The 25,302-nt window shown below is 35.0% G+C and overlaps 1 protein-coding gene across 3 annotated transcripts in view; it reads left to right on the forward strand.

Annotated features, from left to right (window-relative positions):
- Window positions 1-25,302, forward strand: part of ITFG1 (integrin alpha FG-GAP repeat containing 1) — a 291,396-nt gene that overhangs the window by 71,574 nt on the left and 194,520 nt on the right. For all 3 annotated transcript variants that reach the window (XM_025448125.3, XM_025448124.3, XM_025448123.3), the window contains exons 7-8: window positions 10,846-10,907; window positions 23,428-23,515. In XM_025448125.3, coding sequence (XP_025303910.1) covers window positions 10,846-10,907; window positions 23,428-23,515 — 150 coding nt within the window. The remainder of the gene's footprint in view (window positions 1-10,845; window positions 10,908-23,427; window positions 23,516-25,302) is intronic.

Below are 25,302 nucleotides of genomic sequence, written 5' to 3' on the forward strand. Positions count from 1 at the left end.
AGGGAGCAGGTCTGTGGCACGAGCTTCTCATGCTGCCATCCAGAGATGGAACATTCACATTTAGTAGGTATTTACCAACCTAAGAGGAGTCCATCCTAATGCCAAATTGTGATTCTTCTTTGAGCCTACGGGCTTGAATTTAGTTGTTCACTTTTTCTGGTGGAGTTTTTTAGGCTGAAGTTTTTGGGGTTTTTTTAAAGATTTATTTATTTATTCATGAGAGACACACATAGAGAGAGGCAGAGACATAGAGAGAGAGAAGCAAGCTCCATGCAGGAAGCCCGATGTGGGATCTGATCCTAAGACTCCAGGATTATGCCCTGAGCCAAAGGCAGACACTCAACTGCTGAGCCACCCAGGTGTCCCAGGATGAAGATTTATAATGGATGCTATATGGGCTTATTCTGGCATGTTAGAAATTATTCTGTAAGTAAATATGACAGATTTACAAAGCATCATTAGAACTTCTGCATCTGGCTTAAGCCTTTCCTTTTCTTATTTTTGACACAGTGTTTTAATTAGGTTTTCAATTTTAAATGATGAAGTTCTGATTCTCATACAAGGCCCTTTGACATTAAAAAAGAAAGGTTAAATCTCTTCTCATTTGATGTGAGCACTCTTAACATGACCTATAAATAACATTTTGCTATTATAACAGGCAGAGAAGACAGATTTAAAAGAAGGTTAATTAGAGGTTTAATAGACACTATAAGGTTTACTATTTGCATTACAGCTGTCCACTTTCCATATCATTAAAGCTGTATTTTTGGAGTTAACATTAGGTTTTTTAAATTATTTCATGTAACTACTTGAAAGCTTTAATGCATCTAAATGCATCTAATATACATTTAACTTTTATGTTTAACCATACTGGACTTGTTTTGCTTCATGAGAAATACATTTATAATGTCACATGTGATATTTGGGGATTATTTTAATCAATTCCTTATTGAGGAAATTATTTCCTTCTACAGAATTATCATTAACTTCAGATTTTGTATAGCAGGAATGGGTATATGAGCAGTTTTTATAATTGTCAAGTGTACTTGGTGTATATATTACATTAGTAAGATAAGCTTTACCTAATACTTGTTTCTGAATAAGGGAGAAGCCATGAATGTGTCTCATTTTTTTTGAGTGAGTTGCTTTAACTTGAAGTTTCCTAATGATTTGATTGTTTGGCTTTAACTTATTCTGTATATGTGGAGTTTTATATGCTACAAAATATCATGTATTGGTAGTATTAGCAAGTCCCTGATAAGAGTATAATAACTTCTGAAAGTAATTACCCATTACATTTCTGACCACACAAACGTCACCTTCTTGGTGAAGCCCTCCCCAAATTCATCTAAGCAGTGAGTATCTCTGTCAACTCAGTTCCATTGCACACATTCATAGTTCTAGCAGACCTTTGTGCCACATGGTATTTGTCCATCTCCACATCTGTCTCGCTCACAAAGTTCCTCAAATCTAAGGAGCATGCCTCATTTGTGTTTCTCTAATACCTAATTAAGTGCCAAAAACATAGGAACATAGGAAGTGTTCAAAAGATGTTGAGCAAATAGGTGGATATGATATGAAAGAAATCTTAAAGATCATTTAGTTTAACCACATCATTTTATAGGCAAGGAAATGAAGCCCGGATCGGTGAATGCTGTGCTTTTACTTTTTCCAGCTTACTGGAATTTATTTACATTTGAAGCATTTTGTTACTGCATTGCTCAAGATTGCCCTTCCATTATGTTCCAGAAATGTGAAGCATAGAAACCATATAATTAGAAGTACTATTAGAATACTATCCTATTAGAAGTTTGCTTTCGAGTGACTATGAGTTTAAGTCATTTTAAATAACTCATTTTGTATGGTAAACTGTCCTGCCCCTGGATTTACAAGAGGAATAATCTGCTAAACTTTTCCAACCATATGTATTGCATTTTGTATTTCAGTCTGACATAGGCATTGTCAGAGAGACCAACAGCTTCTACTCATAAATTTTAGAGCATTCATCACCTTGATTGAATCATGCCACTTGAGAAATAAATTACTTTCAGGTTGAATTCGACTTTAAATGTCTAGCCACTATTTTCGTGAGCAAAATTGAGGTTTCTTGCAAACCCCCTGAGTAGGAGCCATCATGTAATGAAAATTAAGACTTGTGTTAAAAATTAAACAACTCAGGAGACAGAAATGAGTAAAAGATACAGTTGAGGCCCCTTAACAGTCCTTTAACATCAGTATAGAGTGACACACAATCTTTATGCTTTTACATATAAATCTACATATAACGTTGGGATTTTTTTAAAGTTTTTATTTAAATTCCACTTAGTTAACGTACAGCGTAATATTGGTTTCAGGAGCAGAATTTAGTGATTCATTACTTACATACAACACCCAGTGCTCATCACAAGTGCCCTCATTAATCCCCATCACCCATCTAGCCCATTCCCCACCCACCTTCCTCCAGTAATCCTCAATTTATTCTCTATAGTTAAGAGTCTGTTTCCTGGTTTGCCTCTTTTTTTTTTTTCCTCCTATGTTCATCTGTTTTGTTTCTTAAATTCCACAGATGAGTGAAATTATATGGTATTTTTCTGACTGACTTATTTTGCTTAGCACAATATATTCTAGCTCCATCCACATCATTGCAAATGGCAAGATTTCATTCTTTTTTATGGATGAATAATATTCCTGTGTGTGTGTGTGTACACCATAATTTCATTACCCATTCATTAGACAATGGACATCTAAGCTCTCTCCAAATTTTGGCTATTGTTGATAACACTGCTATAAATATCAAGGTGCATGTGCCCCTTCGAATCAGTATTTTTGTATCCTTTGAGTAAATACCTAGTAGTGCAATTGCTGGATGGTAGGGTAGTTCTATTTTTACCTTTCTGAGGACCTTCCATACTGTTTTCAGAGTGGTTGCATAAGCTTGCATTCCCACCAGGTATAAGAGGGTTCCCCTTTCTCTGAATCCTCACCAACACCTGTTGTTTCCACAGTCTTTTTATCCAGAGGCAATAAGTACTCAAATCCAAGATGCCATGTTAGTGCTGTGTAGGCAGCTGTTGAACAGTTGGCAATATGCTGTTTTTATAAATTTGTAAATAAGACATAAGTGAACGTGATATTAAAGGATCATAATTTTGGAATGAAAGGAACTAATGGAAGTAGGTAGCCTTATTAGATAAGCCAAATGGATACAGACTGACTTCACTGCCCTGAGAAAAAACAGCAGGCCAAATGCAGTTCTAAAATTTGTCTTATAAAACCTTCATTCAAGTAAATTTACTTTACTGAGAGTTGATGGAAAATATGAAAATCTTAGTGGTAATTAATGCCAAGTTCTCCAGTTCTTTCCATCATTAAGTATTATCATCTCTAATGAACTCTTTACCTTCAGAACACAGAGGATTCTTCTAGAAGATGAAGTGTCTTCTCATATTGGAATTTTGAATCATAATCATAATAGAAACATCACAAGATTAAGAACATTAAAACTGAAAAATCCTCCTGGTTCCTTAATACTCTGACCTCTGAGTAGAGGAAATATGTGACTTCAATTAAAAGATAGATATATAAAACACTAGAATTGAAAATATTGCTAAGACTTTGAAGATCATTAACTTATAACTATCTTGATTACAATTCTCTTAAAAAAATTCAACATTCGGGATCCCTGGGTGGCGCAGCGGTTTGGCGCCTGCCTTGGGCCCAGGGCGCGATCCTGGAGACCCGGGATCAAATCCCACGTCGGGCTCCCAGTGCATGGAGCCTGCTTCTCCCTCTGCCTATGTCTTTGCCTCTCTTTCTCTCTCTCTGTGACTATCATAAATAAATAAAAATTAAAAAAAAAATTTAAAAAAAATTCAACATTCAAGCTCTGAAAAATAAATTTCCTATAGTAAAAATGTAGATAATATATATCCACTCTTCATTTGTCAATAATCCTCATCAAATGGAAATTAAAACCCCCTTAATCATTTTATTTTAGGGTGCTTATTGGGCCCCCTCATCATGTGCTGCCAGCAGCCTATTAGAGTGTCTTGTTTTCACCTGATACTCTCATGTTCCTACACAATCTGAAAGAAATAAATCCAGTCTTTTTATTTTCTTACAACAAAAGAACTTCTAAAAATGATTTGACTAATGAGGGAAGAGGGAGGGGCTGTTCATTGTTTGCCCAGGGTTGAGGGCTTGTAATGTGTGCCTGTGTTCCGGAGTATGGTGTCTAAGTCTCTCTGCATCTTGTGCACATTTACTTAAGTTGGAGGTAGTTAGAGCTCTCTGCTAAGTATAGTGAATCTTCATTTGGGGCCCAGTACTTCAAGATAGGAAAAAGAAAGGGAAGTGAATTCTAGATAGAAGGTTATGAACTTAAAAAATGAAATTGAGGGGCACCTGGGTGACCCTGTTTGTTGAGCGTCTGACTCTTGATTTCAGCTCATGTCATGATCTCAGGGTCATGGGATCAAGCTCTGTGTTGAGCTCCACACTCAGCATGGAGTCTGCTTATCCTTCTCCCTCTACTCCTCCCCCTGCTTGTGCTCTCTCATGTACACACATGCTCTCTCTCTCTCCCAAATAAATAAAATATTTTTTAAAATGAAATTGAAAAATGATTCCTAGAAACTTATACTTCTTCTTTAAACATTGTTTTGTGAGTGGAAATCCATTTAAACAGGTTCCTCATATCATCTTATTAAATGTAGTGCATCTGTACAGAATATGATTTGGCAGTAATATTTGACATAGGAATATAGGAGGTAGGGCTGGTTCTATGCCCAAAGATATGTAAGCAAAGCAGTAATGTATCAAAGGTTCCAATCAAACCTGGAGCCTGCAGAAATGTTTTTGGTTTCTTGCCCTTACTGCTTAACATATTTGAATTAGATTTCAATGTTTTTAAAATAAAATTTCTCATATTTAAAAAATCATATTTCCATAACCGTCATTGCCTGGAGCTAATTAGTTGGTGTCACCTTTGGGCATTGATTGGTTCTTGTTGCTTCCTCTAAGTCCACTACTTCCCACTGTCGCATCCATCCTGAGATCGTAGTCAGCTCTTTGTGCTCTATGACTTTTTACTATCTGATCATCTTGGTTGTACCAGGACCTATTAACTTACTTACATTGGGGGCTTATGCCTTATAACATGTGAGTTGATGACCTCTGAACCACAGTTCAGTTAAACTGATGCCGGAAAGAGGAAGAGCTCATTTGTCTTTACTATTTCAGCTGTCATGTGGACTTCAGTGTGCTTTTCTATGAACAAGGGAAGCAGGAGAAAGATATTTTTATTCTACACACTTATGCTTATCTTCCCTAATACAACCAGATACTATCAAACAGATGTAAACAGGAACTTGGCATGTCCTCCTGGCTCAAGCATTGAAACAGTGCAAACTGTGATCCTGCTTTGAACCATTCTTTGTGGAAATACCTGAAGCTTCCAGAAAATACTAAAAATGTTTTATTAACTGTTTTTTTTTTTTTTCCAAATGAACCATAGTATTTACTCCCTTGGAAATATAGTAACTTTCATCATTCAGGGAGAATTTCTTCAGGAACTCTAAATGATATTTTAAAATCTCCATCAAGGGGCAGCTGGGTGGCTCAGGCGATTGTCTGCCTTCTGTTCATCGTATGATCCCAGGGTCCTGGGATCAAGCCCTGCACTGGTTCCCTGCTCAGTGGGGAGTCTGCTTTCCCCTCTCCCTCCCTCTCCCCCTCTGCCTCTGCCCTTGGCTTGTGCACTCTCTCACTCTCTCTCTCACTCACTCTGTCTCTCAATATCTTTAAAAAAAAATTTACCATCACAACATTTAAAACATGAAGATTTCACACTGAAAGGATACAGTGCTGGAAATTACAATCTTTAACCTCTTCTTTCCTACTATAGTATATCTAAAGGGTGTTAGGTGCCCACTACCATCTAACTTTAAACTTTGATCACAATCATAAAGCTTTGTTTGGATTTTTCCTAACGTGATTTAGTTTGCATAGTCAAACTTCCAATTTTAGTTTTTAAAACTCCTAAGTGGGCTTCCTTTTGATGCCAACTTTAACAAGGCTTTTCATTTGAAGGGAAGGCTGTGCAGCACTTGGCAGCATTTAAAACTGCAGTAGCTTAATCCTTTCAAGCTATGAATGGAGATAATTGAAGCAATACCATTTAATGTTTAGTATACACTTACTCAACTATGTGTCTGTATTTTCTGGGGAAGAAAGTGCATGTGCGTTGAATAGTTTCACTATTTTACTTGATACAAGATTCTAATGAAAGAGGATTTAACTGAGTTTGGGGTTTATATCCTGAATTTTTCACTAATTCATGATGTGATCTTTTGTTAAGGATTATTTCTTCAAGTGAATGCCAGTGATGTCAGCTATATCATCATACTGTTTTTATTAGCACTTTAGAAAATAGTTTCCAAGACAGGAAAAATCATCCAGAATGTGATCTATTCCTGTAAAGTAAGTTGCTGCCTTCTCTAGGATGGAAAGGATCCAGTGTAATCATCTTGCGCCAACCCCAAATTTTTATTCTACTGCATCCCACACCTCATCTTCCTTTCCCCACCCCTTACCCCTACCTTGATCAAGCACTCTCAGAATATAGTCTCATGCATACTCTCCTGGCTCCTGCCACTACATGTTAACTAAGTCATGGACTTAATTCAGGCTATAGTTCCTTTTTCCCTTACATGTACATCACATTCCTGGTCAGGGTTAATCCCACTTTGTGGCCTAGTGGCCAGGAGAGAGGATGAGACAAACTGTAAGAAATTGGGAGTTTCCCCAGTGGGAGCAGAATCGTCTTCATCATCTTTAAACAAGAAAGAACATTAGCCTTTAGGGAGAACATCATATTCAAACAGGAGCAAATACCGGCTTTGAACAGTGAAGATTCAATCACTTTATGCAAGCTTTGCAGGTCAAGTGAATCCGAGGGTCAAAGACTTTCAGGTTCATCACCCAGATGATCCTAATTCATGAGTCTAGTATCATTCTTTCCCAGCTAGGACCCTAACCTTACCATAGCAGACTGGCTTGGGTTGAGAATTTAACCTTCTTGGGAGATCTTCTACTCTTACCATTAAATTCTGGTCTTAGTTTTTGCCCTCCTACTGCAGGAAATGAGAACCTTTTTAGATGCTACCTAAGAGGCCCTCTGGCTTTCACACATAGCTTTTATTTTCTCATCAATCATGCTTAGCCTTTGTGTCTCTCCACTATTTCCTCAAGTAAGCTTGGCAATAGCCATCTAATTTCACTATCCTTATAGTTAGTGTTTACCCCACACTTCCCCAAAAGCCTGAAGTACCACACTCACTAGTGCATTGCCTTCTACCAGAATACCATCCCGGTAAAAGATAGTATGGCTATCTGTGCACTGCTTGACCCCACTGAAAGAATCCTTCTTAGCATAGCTTTTTAGGTGATCCAACTCTAAAATCGTACTTAGTATTTGCTTTCTCAGATCACTTTTGGTATCAATGGTTATAGATGGTGTTTCCTGGGAAGGAGACTCTGAAATGAAAACTAGTGTGCAAGAAGTTTAATTTTAGGGAGTGCTCTTATAGTCAGTACTGCTGGAGGAAATGGGAAGGAAGCAGAGCTTGGCTATGATTTAGTGCCAATAAAAGCCTCATCTGACCTTGGGCTTCTGAATGTGCTGTGGCCCTGCAGAGTTGTCCTGAGTGATGATGGTGGGATGTAGCCTTTATTTCTCTGATCTGACCAGTTACTGAATGTAGGCTAGTGCAGAAGGGGATGCAGCTTTTGGCAGGGTAGCAGCTTTTCACCCAAAGCTGTTCCAGAAAGGCCAACTACATAGGGTTGTCTGCCAGCAGCATTTCCAGAGGCTGAAGGAATAAGTCTTTCATGCAGAGGGGATCTGGGTGGCATGTCACAGCATCTGTTACAGTTTCATTGGTACATTTCCTTTCATGAGATTGTGTGAATTACTTTTACCCATGTAGGAGGGTGAGAACTTGGTTGCTTTATTGACTAATTTTTTTTCTAGCTATCATTTCATTGAAAGTAAGAGGCTTGATTTCATCTTGAATTGTTAATTATTAATTATCTCTATTTCTCCACATAATGAATCATTTATTTTTTTCTCTAACCTTTTTGTATAATTGAATAGTGAAATGAATTTTTTAATGTTTTACAAGGTACTTCCAATGCCTTTTCTCACTTTACTATATTTCAAAATCTTAATAACTCATGAAGCTATGAAAATAGAATCAACAGTCATTTTAGTTATAGTTGTTAAATTTTCTAATTATGAATGGGAGAGCTGAAAACTCATAATTTATCACCTTTTACACAAATCTATTGAGACTTGAGCAACACCAACAGAAAAAAACATTTTGTGTCATTTTTCCAGGAATGGTGATAGATTGCTGGTAACCAGCTACCCCTCTCTTCTCACTATCCCTGCTTGGTCATTCGTGGTAACAAAATAGCTCTTCCAATCCTACAAAGCTAATTGGCTTATCAGGGCAACAGGCCTGTGATCCCTTGTTGGAAAGATGCCTCCTCATTTCTTCTCAAATACGTCCAGAGTTTCAACAGTGTAATGTTTTCAGTTTGAACAAATTCACCTGTTTTATATAATAATAGTGTAATTGTCTGTCTTCTTTCAAATAGCTCAGAGCTTGCACTGACATGGCAAGTCATAAGTGGTTCTTAGAAATCTCTGTGGCTATTAATCCCTAATCACATTCTTACACTGATTACCCACATTTTCAGATAAAAACAGCTTTTAAGCATTCCTAAGACAGGAGTCACTGTAGTCAGTCATACTTATTTTTAATGAAATGCTTTAACATAAAACCCTTCTCTTCCCAATAAGCTTTTTTTTTTAAGATTTTATTTATTTATTCATGAGACACACACACACACACACAGAGAGAGAGGCGGAGACATAGGCAGAGGGAGAAGCAGGCTCTCTCCAGAGAGCCCATGCGGAACTCAATCCCAGGACCCCAGGATCACAACCTGAGCCAAAGGCAGATGCTCAACCACTGAGCCACCCAGGCATTCCTGAATAAAATCTTAAAAATAGAAAAAGAAGCAGCTCAGGCAAGACATGTGAAACTGGAATATAATGGAATTTTGTAATAACCATACCCATTGAGATATAATAGTCAAATAGCAATGGAGGGAAAGCTATGCGTAGGGAGAGGAAGAGCCTCAGGAACAGTGAGGACACCAGATGGCTGTGACATAAAAGGATACTCCAGAGAGTTAGTTTCTTATGAGGAAGTAGCAGGAAATGAGCATGGAAACTTAGGTAAGTATACCTCCTTCACACGGGAAAAAGAGATCCTGGAAGGGAAGGAATGACATGAAATATGCACTTAGGTTTTTTCATCATGCTGCTGGCAATGTTAGAAGGAGAGGATGTTGGCTGTAGATACATCATCTCACAAATCTCAGGTATTGTTAGGGAGTTTTCCTAGATGAGTATGGAAGTAAACACTTCATTGGGAGTGTATTTTGACCAAGTAAAGAAATTACCTTCATAAAAGACTACATTTGTATATCCACAGGCAAAGCATCCTTAGTGTGGTAAAAATAAATGCAGAGATATTTGGTACATTGACAGAAAGAATAGTTCCACTTGCTTGGAATCAGGAGTTTGAGTATTATTAATTATAACAGTGAAGAAATTACTTAGCTTTCTGGAGATTCCATGAAAATTATTGTTATAATTATTACATAAATCAGTGTCATTAACCTCATATGAAAGCTCTACAGAAAACACATTAAAATGCAAAAGATAGTTTTCCTAAACATATTTCATGGGGCAAAAAAAAGCCTTTTCTTTAAAATAGAGATGGTCTGCATATCACTCTGAGTAAGTCCCATTTTTTAAAGCACAAAAGAATAATGTTATTTTAATATTCTTATGAGTCAACTCATCATTTTGAAATTTTATATATTCACTAAGTAAAATTGCCATTATGCAAACATAATAAATACTGCTACTAGAATAGATTTGCAGTTCACCTGGCCTTTGCATTAATAGGATGTTAGATTTGACTGTCAACCTATTATTTTTCAACAAATTTTATTAAAAATCTTGTACTTTTCAGTAAAACAGACTTTGTTTAGTTGGACTATATGAAGACAATTGTTCTATTCAAAATTTGAAATACAGGGCATCCCAGGCGGCTAAGCGGTTTAGCGCCACCTTCGACCCAGGGTGTGATCCTGGAGACCCGAGATCAAGTCCCACGTTGGGCTCCCTGCATGAGGCCTGCTTCTCCGTCTGCCTGTGTCTGTGCCTCTCTCTCTTTCTCTCTCTCTCTCTCTCTCTCTCTGTGTCTCTCATGAATAAATAAATAAAATCTTTAAAAAACAACAACAACAAATTTTAAAATACAATTTATTCTTCACTTAACATGAGTACTAAAGACTTTGGATGCTGTAATTATATGATTTAAAATAATTCTTAAACCCAACTATGATATATAGTGAAGCATAGCTTTTAGGTGAAAAAGCACAATGTGATTCTGATTCAGATATTTTGTGATAGTCTGCCTTAAAATAAAAATGTGTAAGATAAAAAGGTTAGTTAGTACACATAACTGTTCTTAAAAATAATGCTCTTGAAGGACTTATACCAGATGCTCCCTTTAAATACATTTTTATTAATTGTACTAGTACATGATCATCTGTTTTCTTTTCTTGGTTGGGATCAAGCTTCTGAAAATATAATTTAAATTATGTTTAAGTTACAACTCTGTTAATTCTTACATAATGCATTTCTTGTTTTAAATGTACACATTAGTAACAAAACTTACAATTCTCTTATTTTCCTTCTAGATTTATTCCTCACGACATTGTCTGCCTCTAGTACCTTCCAGTTTGAGATATGGGAAAATGTGGTAAGAAATCTCTTCTTTGAAGCATTTTTAAATGATGGCTTTCAGTAAAAGCACACAATTTTAGAAAATAAAATGAAGGTAATCACTTGGTCGGTTGGTTTCAACAATAAATAGAACAACTTTAAGAGCCTTTGGTTGCATTGCTGCATTCAAACTGCTGAATATTGCTGAAGGAAATGATTCATTCAGCATCAATTCCACTGCAGGTTTTTAGGCATGACTGCCAATTAAACCAATCAGTCTGCCCTAATGCGAATGTTAACAGGGCCCCTGCTAGGCTGTCAGCTGTTGAGAGAGGTTACTGTCATTTAATTTGTCAGCATGATGGTTTACTGAAGAAACCCCTTTTTAAAAAACTAATTTTTTCCTCCTTGCCTTCAGGCTTATATAAAAAAAGTAAGAACAACACACACTAAACTTATTGCCAACTTGACCAAGATTAAGGAGTCTTTCCCAATATATGTATTTTTTATATTTTTTATATATTTTTTTTAAATTTTATTTATTTATTCATGAGAGAGAGAAGAGAGGCAGAGACACAGGCAGAGGGAGAAGCAGGCTCCATGCAGGGAGCCTGATATGGGACTCGATCCCGGGTCTCCAGGATCACACCCCGGGCTGAAGGCAGGCGCCAAACCTGCTGAGCCACCCAGGGATCCCAATATATGTATTTTTTAATTGCAAGTTGAAGATTCCAAAATTGATGTCATTAAAAAAAAAAAAAAAAAACAAAATTGATGTCATGATTTTATTTTACTTTTAGCCTGATATAGATTATATGAAATATTAATTAATGAAGAATTAGACCACTCCAAATCTTAAAGTTGAATTTCAGGCTACATAATAGAGGATAGGATTTGAGGACAGGCCAAATTGGCCAACTGAGTGACATCCATCAAGCAATAGTCAGGTTTTAAATTTTACTTTCCTCATATGCAAAACAGGAATAAGAGTGCTTCATATAATGTTAGTGAAGATTGAATGAAATAATGTGTGTAAAGTGCCAAGCACACAGTAGACACTTAACAAATTTTAATTTTAGATCTCTTGATTTCCTATTTACTAATGATTATATTTTATTCAATCCAAATTAAACCTATAACATTTTTATATTTTTATTAAAATACAGATGAGAAATAAGCAGATCTTAAAAACTGTACCATAAAAGCTTGTGGAAGGAAATTCATAATCAGCCATGTCTTAAGGTATAGTCAGTGGTGTTGATCATGACTCAGATTTTTTCATAGAAAGAAACTAGGATGAATGGAGAAGCTATGTGTAGACAAGACCAGAGCTTCTATATGGGACTTCGACAGTAAGCAATTTTATCATTTTTTTTTAACATGAGAAAAGGGAGAAAGGCTGTGAAACCAAAAAAATTTATTTTTGTTTACTTTTTTAAAAATATAATTATATTTGTTTTACTGATGATAGAAATATAATTGTTATATACATAATGATTACTGTAAATTATATCTCCCAATGCTGGGGGGCATTTGTTTTTAGGTGGCCTTGGAAACATACCTAAAGTGAATCTTGAGGTATTAGAAATGAGGAAATCAGTGATTTTGACTAAACTATCCATCTGGAGGATAAAAAGCCTATTGCACATAAATATAAGGTGTATATAAAATTATTAAGTACTTTTTAGTGTACGTTGTCTTCTTAGCCTGATTTTCTTTTTCCCTACATTAAATTATTATTCTTTTCATTAAAGTATAACCAGCAAAGTGTTATGTTAAATTCAGGTATATAATATAATGAATCAGCAGCTTTGTGCACTTCTAAGTACTCATCAGGATCCTTGTACTCTTAAGCCCCTTTATCTATTTCGCCCATCCCCTCACCATCTCCCTTCTGGCAAATATTAGTTTCTTCTGTATATTGAAGAGGCTATATCTTATTTGTCTCAATTCTCTTTGTGTATTTGTTCATTTTGTTTCTTAAATTCCACATATGAGTAAAATCATATGACGTTTGTCTTTCTCTGGCTTATTTCACTTAGCATTATACCCTCTAGAGTCATCCATGTCATTGCAAATGGTAATATCTCATTCATTTTTATGGCTGAGTACTTCCATTATGTATATATACACCACACATCTTCTTTATGAATGGACACTTGGTTTGCTTCCATATCTTGACTGTTTAAATAACGTTGCAATAAGCATAGGGTTTCCTATATCTTTTCAAGTTAATAGTTTTGTTTTCTTTGGGTTGATATGGTGATTCTATTTTTAATAATTTGAGCAACTTCCATACTGTTTTCCACAGAGGCTGCACCAGTTGGCATTATAATCAACACAGAGGATTCCTTTTATTCCACATCCTTGCCACTTGTTATTTTTTATGTTTTTGATTTTAGCCATTCTGACAGGTATATAGTGGTATCTAATAGTTTTAATTTCTGTGATGGTTAGTAATGTTGAACATCTCTCCAAGTGTCTGTTGGCCATCTATGTCTTCTTTGGAAAAATGTTCATTCAGTCCCTCTGCCTATTTCTCAGTCAAATTATTTGTTCTTTTGGTGTTGAGTTATATAAATTATTTATATATTTTGGATATTAACCCTTTATTGGATATCATTTGCCAATAACTTCTCCCATTCTGTAGGTTGCATTTTGTTTTGCTGATGGTTTCCTTTACGGTGCAAAACTTTTTACTTTGGGAGAGTCTCAACAGTTTAATTTTGCTTTTGTCTCTCTTGTCTTTCTCTTGCTTTTTCTTTAGACATATTTAAAAAATGTTGCTACAGCCAATGTCAAAGCAATTACTGCCTATTTTCTTTTCAGGAGTTTTATGGTTTCTGATCTCACATTTAGGTCTTTAATCTATTTTGAGTTTATTCTTCTGTATAAGAAAGTGGTTCAGTTTCACTCTTTTGCTTGTAGCTGTCCAGTTTATACAATACCATTTGTTGAGGAAACTTTATCCCCTTGTATATTCTTGCCTTCTTTTTCAAAGATTAATTGACCATGTAAGTGTGGGTTTATTTCTGGACTGTATTCTGTCCCAATGATCTATATGACTATTTTTGTACCAGTATCTTACTGTTTTGATTGCTATAGCTTTGTACTATATCTTGAAATATACAGTTAAGATACCTCCAGCTTCTTTTTTCTTTCTCAAGATTGCTTTGGCTATTTGGGGTCTTTTGTGGTTCCATATGAATTTTAGGATTGTTCTAGTTCTGTGAAAAATGATGTTTGTATTTTGATAGACATTTCATTACATTGTTAGATTTCTTTGGGTAGAATGGACATTATGACAATATTGACTTTTCTGGTCCATGAGCACGGAATATCTTTCCATTTGTTTGTGTCACCATCAGATATTTTCATCAGCATTTTATAGTTTTTGGAGAGTCACTTACCTCCTTGGGTAAGTATATTCCTAGGCATTTTATTATTTTTGGTGCAGTTGTAATTGGGATTATTTTCTTAATTTCTCCTGCTGCTACTTCATTTTAGAATATAGAAATGCAACAGATTTCTGTATACTTCTTTTGTGTCCTGTGACTTTCATTTATCAGTTCTAGTAGTTTTTTGATATGTTTTTAGTAGTTTTTTCTTTCTATACATAGTATCATGTCATCTGCAAATTGAAAGTTTTTCTTCTTTCTTAACAGTGGATGCCTTTTATTTATTTTTCTTATTTTATTACTATGGCTAGGATTTCCAATACTATGTTAATAAAAGTGGTGAGTGGACACTCTTGCCTTATTCCTGATCTTAGAAAAAAAGCTCAGTGTTTCACCATTGCATATGATATTAGCTGTGGGTTTTTTTATATATGGCCTTTATTATGTTCCCTCTAAAACTATTTTGAAAAAAAAAAAAAACTATTTTGCTGAGAGTTTTTATCATGAACAGATGATGTGTGTATATTCTTAAATGCTCTTTAGGCATTTGCTGATATGATCACATGGTTTTTATCCTTTCTCTTGTTAATATCATATTATCATACTGATTGATTTGCAAATACTGAACCACCCTTGTATCCCTGGAATAAATCCCTGCAGTCATGGTGGATGATTTCTTTTTATGTGTTATTGGTTCAGTTTGCTAATATTTTGTGGAGGATTTTCCATCTGTGTTCATCAGAGTTATTGTCCTGTAATTTTCATTTTTTGTAGTGTCTTTGTCTGGTTTTGGTATCAGGATAATGCTGTCTTCATAGAATGAATTGAGTGGCTTTCTTTACTCTTCTATTTTTAGAATAGTTTGAGAAGAATAGATATTAACTCTTAATGTTTGGTAGAATTCACTTGTAGAGCCATCTGATCCTGGACTTTTATTTGTTGGGAGTTTTTTAAATACTGATTAAATTTTACTACTAGTAATCAATCTAGTCAATTTTTCTATTCCCAATTCAGTTTTGGATGTTACAGGTTTCTAGGAATTTTTCCATTTGTTCTAGGTTGTCCAATTTATTGGCATATAATTTTTCATAATATTATCTTATAACCCTTTGTATTTTGTGGTATTGGTTGTTATTTCCCCTCTTTCGTTTCTGATTTTGTTTTTGAGTCTTCTCGCTCTTTTTTTTCTTTCTGGTTTTGCTTTTTGGATGAGTCTGGATAAGGGTTTATCACTTTTTATTGATCTTTTAAAAGATCCAGCTTTTGAGTCTTTAATCTGTTCTTTTGTTTTTTAATCTCTATTTCTGATATTTCTGTTCTAATCTGTTGGGGGTTTTTTTCTTTCTACTAGTTTTGAGCTCTAGTTGTTCTTTTCTAGTTCCTTGAGGTACAAGGTTAGGTTGTTTATTTGAGATTTTTGTCTTGTTCCTTGAGGGTTCTCTTGCAATAAACTGCCCTCTTAAAACTGCTTTTGCAAACATCCCAAAGATTCTGGATAATTTTTTTTCATGTTCATTTGTCTACACATATTTTTTCTTTTCACTTTGTTTTCTTCCTTGACCCATTCATTGTTTAATGACATGTTATTTAGCCTCCATATATTTGTGTCCTTTCTAGATTCTTTCCTATGATTTATTTCTAGTTTCATACTGTTATGGTCAGAAGAGATACATGATATGACTTCAGTCAATTTGAATTTATTGAGACTTGTTTAATATAGACCCAATATGTGATCTAATCTATACAGTGTTCCATGTGCTCTTGAAAAGAATGAGTATTCCACTGCTTTTGGGTAAATTGTTCTGAGTATATCTGGTTCAATATGTCATTCAAAGCTATTATTTCTTTGTTGATTTTCTGAATGATCTATCCATTGATGGAAGCGGAGTATTAAAGCTTTCTATTATTGTATTCCTATTGATTTTTCCTTTATGTCTGTTAATATTTGCTTTACATATTTAGATGCTACCATATTAGTTGCATAAATATTTACAATTGTTGGATTGTTTCCTTTATCTTTATGTAGTATTCTTCTTTGTCTCTTGTTACTGTCTTTGTTTTAATGTCTTTTATTGGATATAAATATTGATTGCTACCTCAACTTTTCATTTGAATTTGCATGGTAAATGTTTTTCTGTCCCTTCACTTTCCATCTCACGTGTTTTTAGGTCTGAAATGAATCCTGTAGGCAACATATAATAGATGCATCTTCCCTTTCTATCCATTCTGTCACCTTTTGTCTTTTAGTTGAAGTATTTAGTTGGTCCATTTACAATTACATTCAGTGTAATTATTGATAGATATGTACTTATTATCATTAAGTTACTTGTTTTATGGTTGTTTTTCTTCTCTGTTTTCTTCTTTTGTTGTCATCCCTTTTGGTTTGATGGGTTTTTTTTTCTTTTAGTGATACGCTTAGATTAATTCCTCTTTATTTTTTGTGTATGTTACAAATTTTTGATGACATGGCTACCATTAAGTTCATATATAACATCCTATGCATGCAGTAATCTGCATTAAGTTGATGGTCTCTTAAGTTTGAACCCATTCTAAAAACATTAAATTTTTACTCTCCCCCCCGACATGTTTTCTGTATATGATGTCATATTATATCCTTTTATTTTATGAATCCCTTGACTGATTTTTATAGATATAATTGATTTTAGTGGTTTTTTTTCCTTTAGCCTTTGAACTGGTGTTATAAGTGATTAATCTACTGCTTTTATTATGTTTGTATTTACCTGTGAAATCTTTTACTCTCATAATGTTCTTACTCCTAATTATTGCCTTTTCTCTCCACTCATAGAATTCCCTTTTAACATTTATTGAAAGGCTGGATTAGTGATCATAAACTCCCTTTAACTTGTCTGTGAGAAACTTAATCTCTCCTTGTCTTCTGAATAATAACTTTGTTGAGTAGAATATTCTTGGTTGCAGTTTTTCGTTTCAGTACTTTGAATATATTATTCTGCCCCCTTCTGACCTGCAAACTTTCTGCTGAAAAAATCAGCTGATAGCCTTATGTGGTTTTCCTTGAATGTAACTGTTGTTTTTGTTTGTTTTTAATCTCTCTCGCTGCTTTTAAAATTCTCTCTTTATCATTACTTTTTGCCATTTTAATTATGTGTCTTGGTGTGGACCTCCTTGGGTTGATTTTGTTTGGGATTCTCTGGGCCTGCTGAATCTGGATGTCTGTTTTCTTCCCTGAATTAAGGATGTTGTCAGCTGTTATTTTTTCAAATAAATTTTCTGCCCCTTTGTCTCTCCTCCTTCTGGGATCCCTATAATGCAGATGTTATTATGCTTGATGATGTCACTGACTTCCCTAAGTCTATTCTAATTTTTCTTATTTTTTTCCTCTTTGTTGTACAATTTGGTTGCTTCTATTATCTATCTTCCAGGTTGCTAGTCTCTTCTTCTCCCTCTTCTAATCTACTGATTCACTTTAGGGCTTTTTAAATTTGTTACTGAGTTCTTCCTTTCTTATAGGTGTCTTTTTATATTTTCAATCTCTTATCTCACTGAGATTCTACTCTCTTTTCTCAAGTCCAATAAGTATCTTTGTGGTCATTACTTTGAATTCTTCATACATACTGCTTATCTCTATTTCATTTAATTATTTTGCTGTGGTTTTGTTTTGTTCTTTCATTTGAAAAATATTCCTCTGTTTTCTCAGTTTGTATAACTCTATGTTATATATTAGGAAAGTTGGGTATGTCTTTTGATCTTTCAGGAGTGGCAGCCTGCTGAATTAAACCTAGTAAAGCAATGTAGTAGAAAAATTGTCAAGAAGAGACTAGACTTTGATTTTATCATTTTCATTATTGTTGTCTTTAAAGAAAGTTAATAAGTTGACTGTTGGACAGTGGAGACTAGTGGTTGTTCTTACTGTAAAACACTGAATGAGTAAGGTCCCCATGTTAACATTAATAAATCACTGGTACAAATTAAGGGAAATGTAGACTCAATATCAATTAGTTTAGGTTTTATAAAACATCAAAGTGTAGGTTTTATAAAATGGATGAGTATTTTCAGGTAGAGATTAGGCAGACAATTTGTAGTATTCACTATCGGCCAAAAAAAAAAAAAAAAAAAAAACCAACCTTGAAATCATATTACATAGAAGAACTAGAACTTCAGCAAATCTTGTTAGAATGTCAGTGTGCACAAAGTCCCAGATAGGTGCTCTAGGAAGCATGAAATTTAAAGGAGCTTATAAGTCAAAAGGGGTAAGATGGGAGTATGGGCAACTCTGGCTGGTTTGATGAGATATAAAAACCTCATGCTGCAGGTAGCTCAAAGACAGAGTAGTTGCTACCATTTGATCCACCCAAGATCATCAGGGAAGACTTTAAGAAAAATATGGTATTTAAAACGGCCAGTACAAGTGAGCAGGATGTTCACTTGTACAAGTGGTAGGAGGTTCCTACCTAGTGATAGGAAGTGACAAAAAAGAGAGAGATGGGCAAGGGAGGGCACAGGAAACCCAGGACATATTCAGTGTGTAAAATGTGGCTGGTTTGGGCCAGAACATGAGAAGATACTGGAAGGTAAGATTATAAGAATTAGTTCAGATAAGATCAGCAGAAGCTTTCACTTCTAAACTAATTTGATCTTTTAAGCTTTAAAACAATTTAGGACTGAAGGTGAGATGAACAAGAGCTTTCATTATTGCAGTTATCTTGCTATCAGATAAGTTTGCATGGAAGATCTGGAGATGGGGAGATCACTTAGGTGGAATTTACTATAACCTGGTAAAAAGGTGAATGATTCATTTGGGAAAGGCCTAGAAGGGACAAATGTGATAAGAAAGAAAGACCATTATTGCAAGTTTAGCTTGTGTTTTCTACTAATGACCAGTAAGAGAAAAGACAAATGAAATATCTAATTTGAGACAGGAAAAAACTTATTTTAGCTAAGAAACATATCAAGGAGATGGTTAGAAATATAAGACTTAGGGGCACCTGGGTGGCTCAGTCGGTTAAGCAGCTGCCTTTGGCTTAGGTCATGATTCCAGAGTCCTGGGATGGAGCTCCACATCGGGCTCCCTGCACAGCAGGGAGTCCGCATCTCCCTCTGCCCCTTCTCTCCGCTCCTATACGTTCTCTGTCTCTGTCTCTGTCTCTCTCTCTCTCTCTCTCAAATAAATAAAATCTTTAAAAATGGGATGCCTGGGTGGCTTAGCGGTTGGGCATCTGCCTTTAGCTCGGGGTGTGGTCCTGGGGTCCTGAGATCGAGTCCCACATCGGGTTCCCTGCATGGAGCCTGCTTCTCTCTCTGCCTGTGTCTCTGCCTCTCTTTCTTTCTGTGTCTCTCATGAATGAATGAATGAATAAATAAATAAAATAAAATAAAATCTTTTAAAAAAAAAACTTTGAAAAAGAATAAAAAAGGAAGAAATGTAATGCTAGAACTCAGAGAAGAGACTAGGTAAGTGTCACAAAGGGGAACAACTAGGACAAGAATGGCAAAGTCATTGGACTTTACCTACCACCCTTTATGTCAGAAATTTTTCATCTTGGCACTATTACCATTTGGGTCCAGATAATTCTTTATTGTAGAGTTCTGTCCTGTGTCCTATAGGTTGTTGATCAGTATCTCTGACTTTTACTCACTTAGATGCTAGTGCCTGACTCAATTGTGACAATCATATAGGTCTCCAGTCATTGTCCCATATCCCCTGGAGAACAAAATCACCCCTGTTGAGAATCATTGCTTTATATGAATAAAGATGTAGACACAAAACAGCTATCAGCTATTGCTTCTTTATCATTTTTTTCATAAATTATAAATATGACAGTTTTAACATTAAATATTAAAACATACAGACTGGGGACACCTGGCTCAGTTGGTTAAGCATCCAACTCTTGATTTCAGCTCAGGTCACAGTCTCAGGATTGTGAGATTGAGCCCCACATTAGGCTCCACACTGGGCATGGAGCCTTAAGATTTTCTCTCCCTCTACCCTCCCCTTTGGTGCACTCACGCTCTCTCTCTCTCTCTCTCTCTTTCTCTAAAAAAAAATAACAGCCAACAAAAAAACGTGCAGGCCAGAGTATAGGTAGTCATCTACAGAGAGGTACTTGTTAAAACATTGCATTTGTGGTTGAAATTAAAGCAGAAAATGGCAGGTTTTTTTCCTCTGTCAATGGCAGTGGGTTAGCTATTTCAGTGGTAGGTGGTAGTTTTGGTAACAGAAATACTGATATTACTATTAGTGTTCCTACTAGCAATAATAGTTAATGTTAACTAAGTGATACTATGTACATATATTCTACTAAGCACTTTATATGGATTATTTCACTAATCCTCACAGAAATTTTGTAAAAATACATTTTCAAGATAAGTAAACAGATGCTTAGATTAGAACTAACATATTCAGGGGATCCCTGGGTGGCTCAGCGGTATAGCGTCTGCCTTTGGCCCAGGGTGTGATCCTGGAGTCCCGGGATCAAGTCATACGTCAGGATCCTTGCATGGAGCCTGCTTCTCCCTCTGCCTGTGTCTCTGCCTCTCTCTGTGTGTGTGTGTGTGTCTCTTGTGAGTAAATAAATAAAATCTTTAAAAATAATAAAAAAATAAAAAATAAAGATGGGAAAGAACTAACATACATATCTGAACACCAGTAAACAGTGGAGCTAAAAGTTGAACTAGGAAATCTGTCTCTAAAATTTCTACCTTTAAGTCATTCATTGTACAATCATTTCAGAAACCAGATAGGCAAAAGGAAAGACAAAAGACATAACTGCAGCAGAACCACTAGTAACTTAGCTCAGCTTTGGTTTGCAGGGATACAGTGAAAGCCAGTAAGAACAGCATGGTAAAGAATGGGACAGAATGCCTTGTATTAGTGTCAGATAGCCCATGAAAAAAGTACTTGCAGCTCATAAGCGCAGGACTGCCATTATAAATATACCATGTAAGTGCCTGATAACTTCACATTTTGAAGAATGCTTTCTAATCTATCATTGCATCGATCCTTTCTAGAACCCTCAAGTAGGCGGTACATTTATCCCTTACTAACAGTTAAGAACTAGGACCCAGAACAGTAATGTTCCAAAGCAGTACAACTTGCCAATGAAAGCAAGACTAGAATCCCTGTCATCTAATTCTATGTCTAGTGCTTTCTACCAGACTATTCTACTCTCTCAATATTAAAAGTCTTGATGCTGTACTTGTATTTTCTACATTAAACAAGTACATAGAAGTTTCATGTTTGAAAATAAGTGTACTTATATATCATGTTAAAATGTGTTACCTCATAAACATATTGATGAAGTTTGTTGAATCATTTTTATTACATATGTAAATGACACTAATTTGAATGGAGATTGAATTATATATAGTGTTTTACTACCAAATGGGAGTAGAGAACAAATAATAATAATAAAGGGAAGTTAAATTTGATAAGATATTGTCTTTCCCCCATTATGTTGTTTGTAGAATGTATTCTGCATATTCTCACCATAGCAAAAATATATTCTCTTTCTCCAGTGGTTGGAAGGAAGTATTGCTTTCCTTCTATTGGGGTTCAGAATTTATATGACATCTTGGACATGGGAGGCCATCACCTGGAAAGTACTCAGTGTTTCTTGATGGAGATACATCATGAGGTTATATCCAGAAATATTTCTAGATATATTTATTAAGTTTAACAGAACTTCATTGGGGTAATTTGTTCACATGAATCAGTATAATGGGTTGATACTCCACTTTAGTACATAAAGCTGATGTATTTTAGAAGAGATTTTTCTCCATTCATTCTAGAACCATTATGTCCACTGTACACCCAATGCTATGATCTTTCTAAAATGCAAAAGCATTTGACACTCTAGTCAGAAATTTGGCACCTTTGATATATCTATAATGTAATTTCAGGTACTCACACTGGAGGGGATTCATAAGGTTTAAGATACTATGTAAATAAGATTTCTATAGAAAGATCATTCAAAAAGCATATCAGATACTTTAATAATTGTAGGGGAAACATGTTTCTGAATGTAGATAATGGAGTGTTAAAATGTTTGGAAAATTGCCCATCACAAAACAAATCTTACCCACTTACTCATTTTCCAAGCACTTGGTCTTCATGTTTTCAAGGCAGCAGTGCCTTTCTATGTAAATATCAGAAGGGATTTGTTCACATGAAATTAAGAAATTAACATGCAAATCTGAATATCCTTAGGGGAAAAATTAATTTTAAAAATATTTTTCAAATAGATAGATATCTGTATAAAGTATGTCATAATCAGGGTCAGTATGTCAAATAGTGAATAGAGATGTCAGTGATAAGAAGAGAGCTCTGTATAGAACTAAGTGCTCCAAATCCCAAATTCAGTGTGTTGGTTGATTTTTCTGGTGTCATACTCTAAAATTATAGAAAGGAAATAATAATTTAAAGAAATGCATATTTTTATAAGTAAGATGTGTACCTCCATTTTGGAAAGAGTAATTGAAATAAAGGATCTCTCATGGATTTTTGTTCTTATTTATTAGCTTAGCCACCTCTCATTAATACCTGCCAGTTGTCTTCTTTGCTCCCTTTTCTCAATGATACTTCAACTTGAGTTGCTAAGAAATTGGCTCTTTAAGGAAGAGTGGAATTCTTATCTCATTTGAATCTTAACTTTTTTCTTAATTATGCCCAACAGAGGTCTTCTTTCTTTGAAATCTGTAAGATATAGTATCTTTGCCACTTACTTGTACCATTTATATATATTACGTTCAGAAATTCTATTTTCCTGACATATCTTATGTCCCAACTGGACTATAAGCTCCCTCAAGGTAGGAATGATCTTTTTATACTTATTTATATTTCCAAATATAAAGAATATACCAAATATACTACCATTTTCATGGTACTTGAAAGTAGAAGACACTCATTATGCCTGAAATTATAATGAAGATTAAGTAAATGATATAAAACTAGAAGGGACACCAAGGAAAGCACTCCAGGCAATCTTTATCAACTTAGAGCTTAGAGCTTCTTTTTTTTTTTTTTTTGTGATAAAGGTATTATAAGAAAGTGGAATAATTTTTGTGCAGTAAAACAAAAGCCTTAAATTATTTATTTCCCTGCTTCAGTTTAAATGCTTTCTTACACACTTGACAAATGAATGGTTTATGATAGTCTAACCCAAAATTTTCTGCCATTAACAGGATGGAAATTTCTCTGTCAGTACTATAACTATATTTGAAAAACCTCAAAATATGATGGTGGTTGGACAGTCAGCATTTGCAGATTTTGGTAAGATTCTTTTCATCTTTCAAATTCTACCCCTGTCTCTAACCTAGTCATCTTAATTTCCTCTACTTGAATATAATTTTATTATCTTCAGAACTATTAAAGATTTAAAAGATGCCTTTCCTAATATTATATGTGGTAAGCGGTCAGCTCCTTAATACCAGGAGCAATTTATGACATTTATGTTTAAAGTATAATTAGAACTTAAAAGATTCCTGTTTGCAGGAGTAACATGCAAAACAAGGAAGTCTATTGAGGCTTTTCTAGAGAATACCAAGTAGTTGTGAAGTCTTCATATACATCTAGATTATGGAACCAAAAAGAAAAATTGGAATTAACCTGACCTCTTGAAACTTCAATACTAAGAACATTTTTTTATTTACCTCTTAATCCCAAAGAGCAGTAAAGTAACATCAAGGAATTTGCCACATGAGGACACATGAATCTGTTTGCCATAAAATTCCATACTATAAGTCAAGTTCACATTGGTTAGGAACTTCCAAAACATGTATGGCTCTTTCACCATTTTTCAATTATTATTAAAAAGGATTTTGGTATTAGATGGGAAGGTAGTCTAGATGACCAACACTGAAGAGTTTAAAGTTCACTCCCCTCCTACTTTTTCTTCATTCGGCCAATAAACACCTCAGCCTGTTCCTCAGAATTCAGATGACATGTCACCATGTTCAGAGGCCTGTTTCCTCATCCATAAAATGACAGTGTTGATCATATGCACCTCACAAGACTACAGTGAATGACAGAATGTGAGTAAAGCACAGTGTTGGGCACAGAGTAAGATCACAAGAAATATGAATCTTTTCATCAGACTTAACTGGCTTTATTGTTATCACTGCTCTTTGCTCAGTTGACTGAATCAAAATCAACCCATCATTCAGTGTCATAGAGATAAAATAAATCCTAAGGCATCTAAAGCAGGTTTAATAGTGTTATTTGATGGAAACATCCACATACATCTCTGTGTTGTACTGTATTTTAGTTTCATTATGTTGAATGTTACTTTGATTTTGAGCAGATTTCTGGTGTCTTTAATAAATAAATAAGTATAGAATATATGAAAATATTCCTTTTAATTTGCTGACTGACATAATTAGCTGGATTAATGACAAATCCTTTTATAAGTCTCTCTCTAGAAAAAAAAGTATATATGCATTATGTAATTCTCAGAGGGCACATATACCTCCCCTAACCTCTGGTTAAGAACCTCGAAATTGAAGTTACTTGTCTTATAATTGTGGTTTGTATGATAAAGTGCCTTGTTTTTAACAAAATTGTTAAAGTCCATGTATTTTTAGTTGGGTATTATCAAAAAACAAGACTGCTAATGAGTCCAAAAAAGCAGATGACATTTAATAAGGTTATGAATATTAATATATACAAAATGCACATTTTCTATACATTTGTTTTTTGGGGTTTTTTTTGTAAATTTATTTTTTATTGGTGTTCAATTTGCCAACATATAGAATAACACCCAGTGCTCATCCCATCAAGTGTCCCCCTCAGTGCCCATCACGCAGTCACCCCCCCCGCCCACTTCCCCTTCCCCCCCCCCCCCCCAGTTCGTTTCCCAGAGTTAGGAGTCTCTCATGTTCTATCTCCCTTTCTGATGTTTCCCACTCATTTTTTCTCCTTTCCCCTTTATTCCCTGTCACTATTTTTTATATTCCCCAAATGAATGAGACCATATAATGTTTGTCCTCCAATTGACTTATTTCACTTAGCATAATACCCTCCAGTTCCATCCACGTTGAAGCAAATGGTGGGTATTTGTC

This window comes from Canis lupus, chromosome 2 (assembly GCF_003254725.2).
Source record: "Canis lupus dingo isolate Sandy chromosome 2, ASM325472v2, whole genome shotgun sequence".
In the NCBI taxonomy this organism is placed as follows: Eukaryota; Metazoa; Chordata; class Mammalia; order Carnivora; family Canidae; genus Canis; species Canis lupus.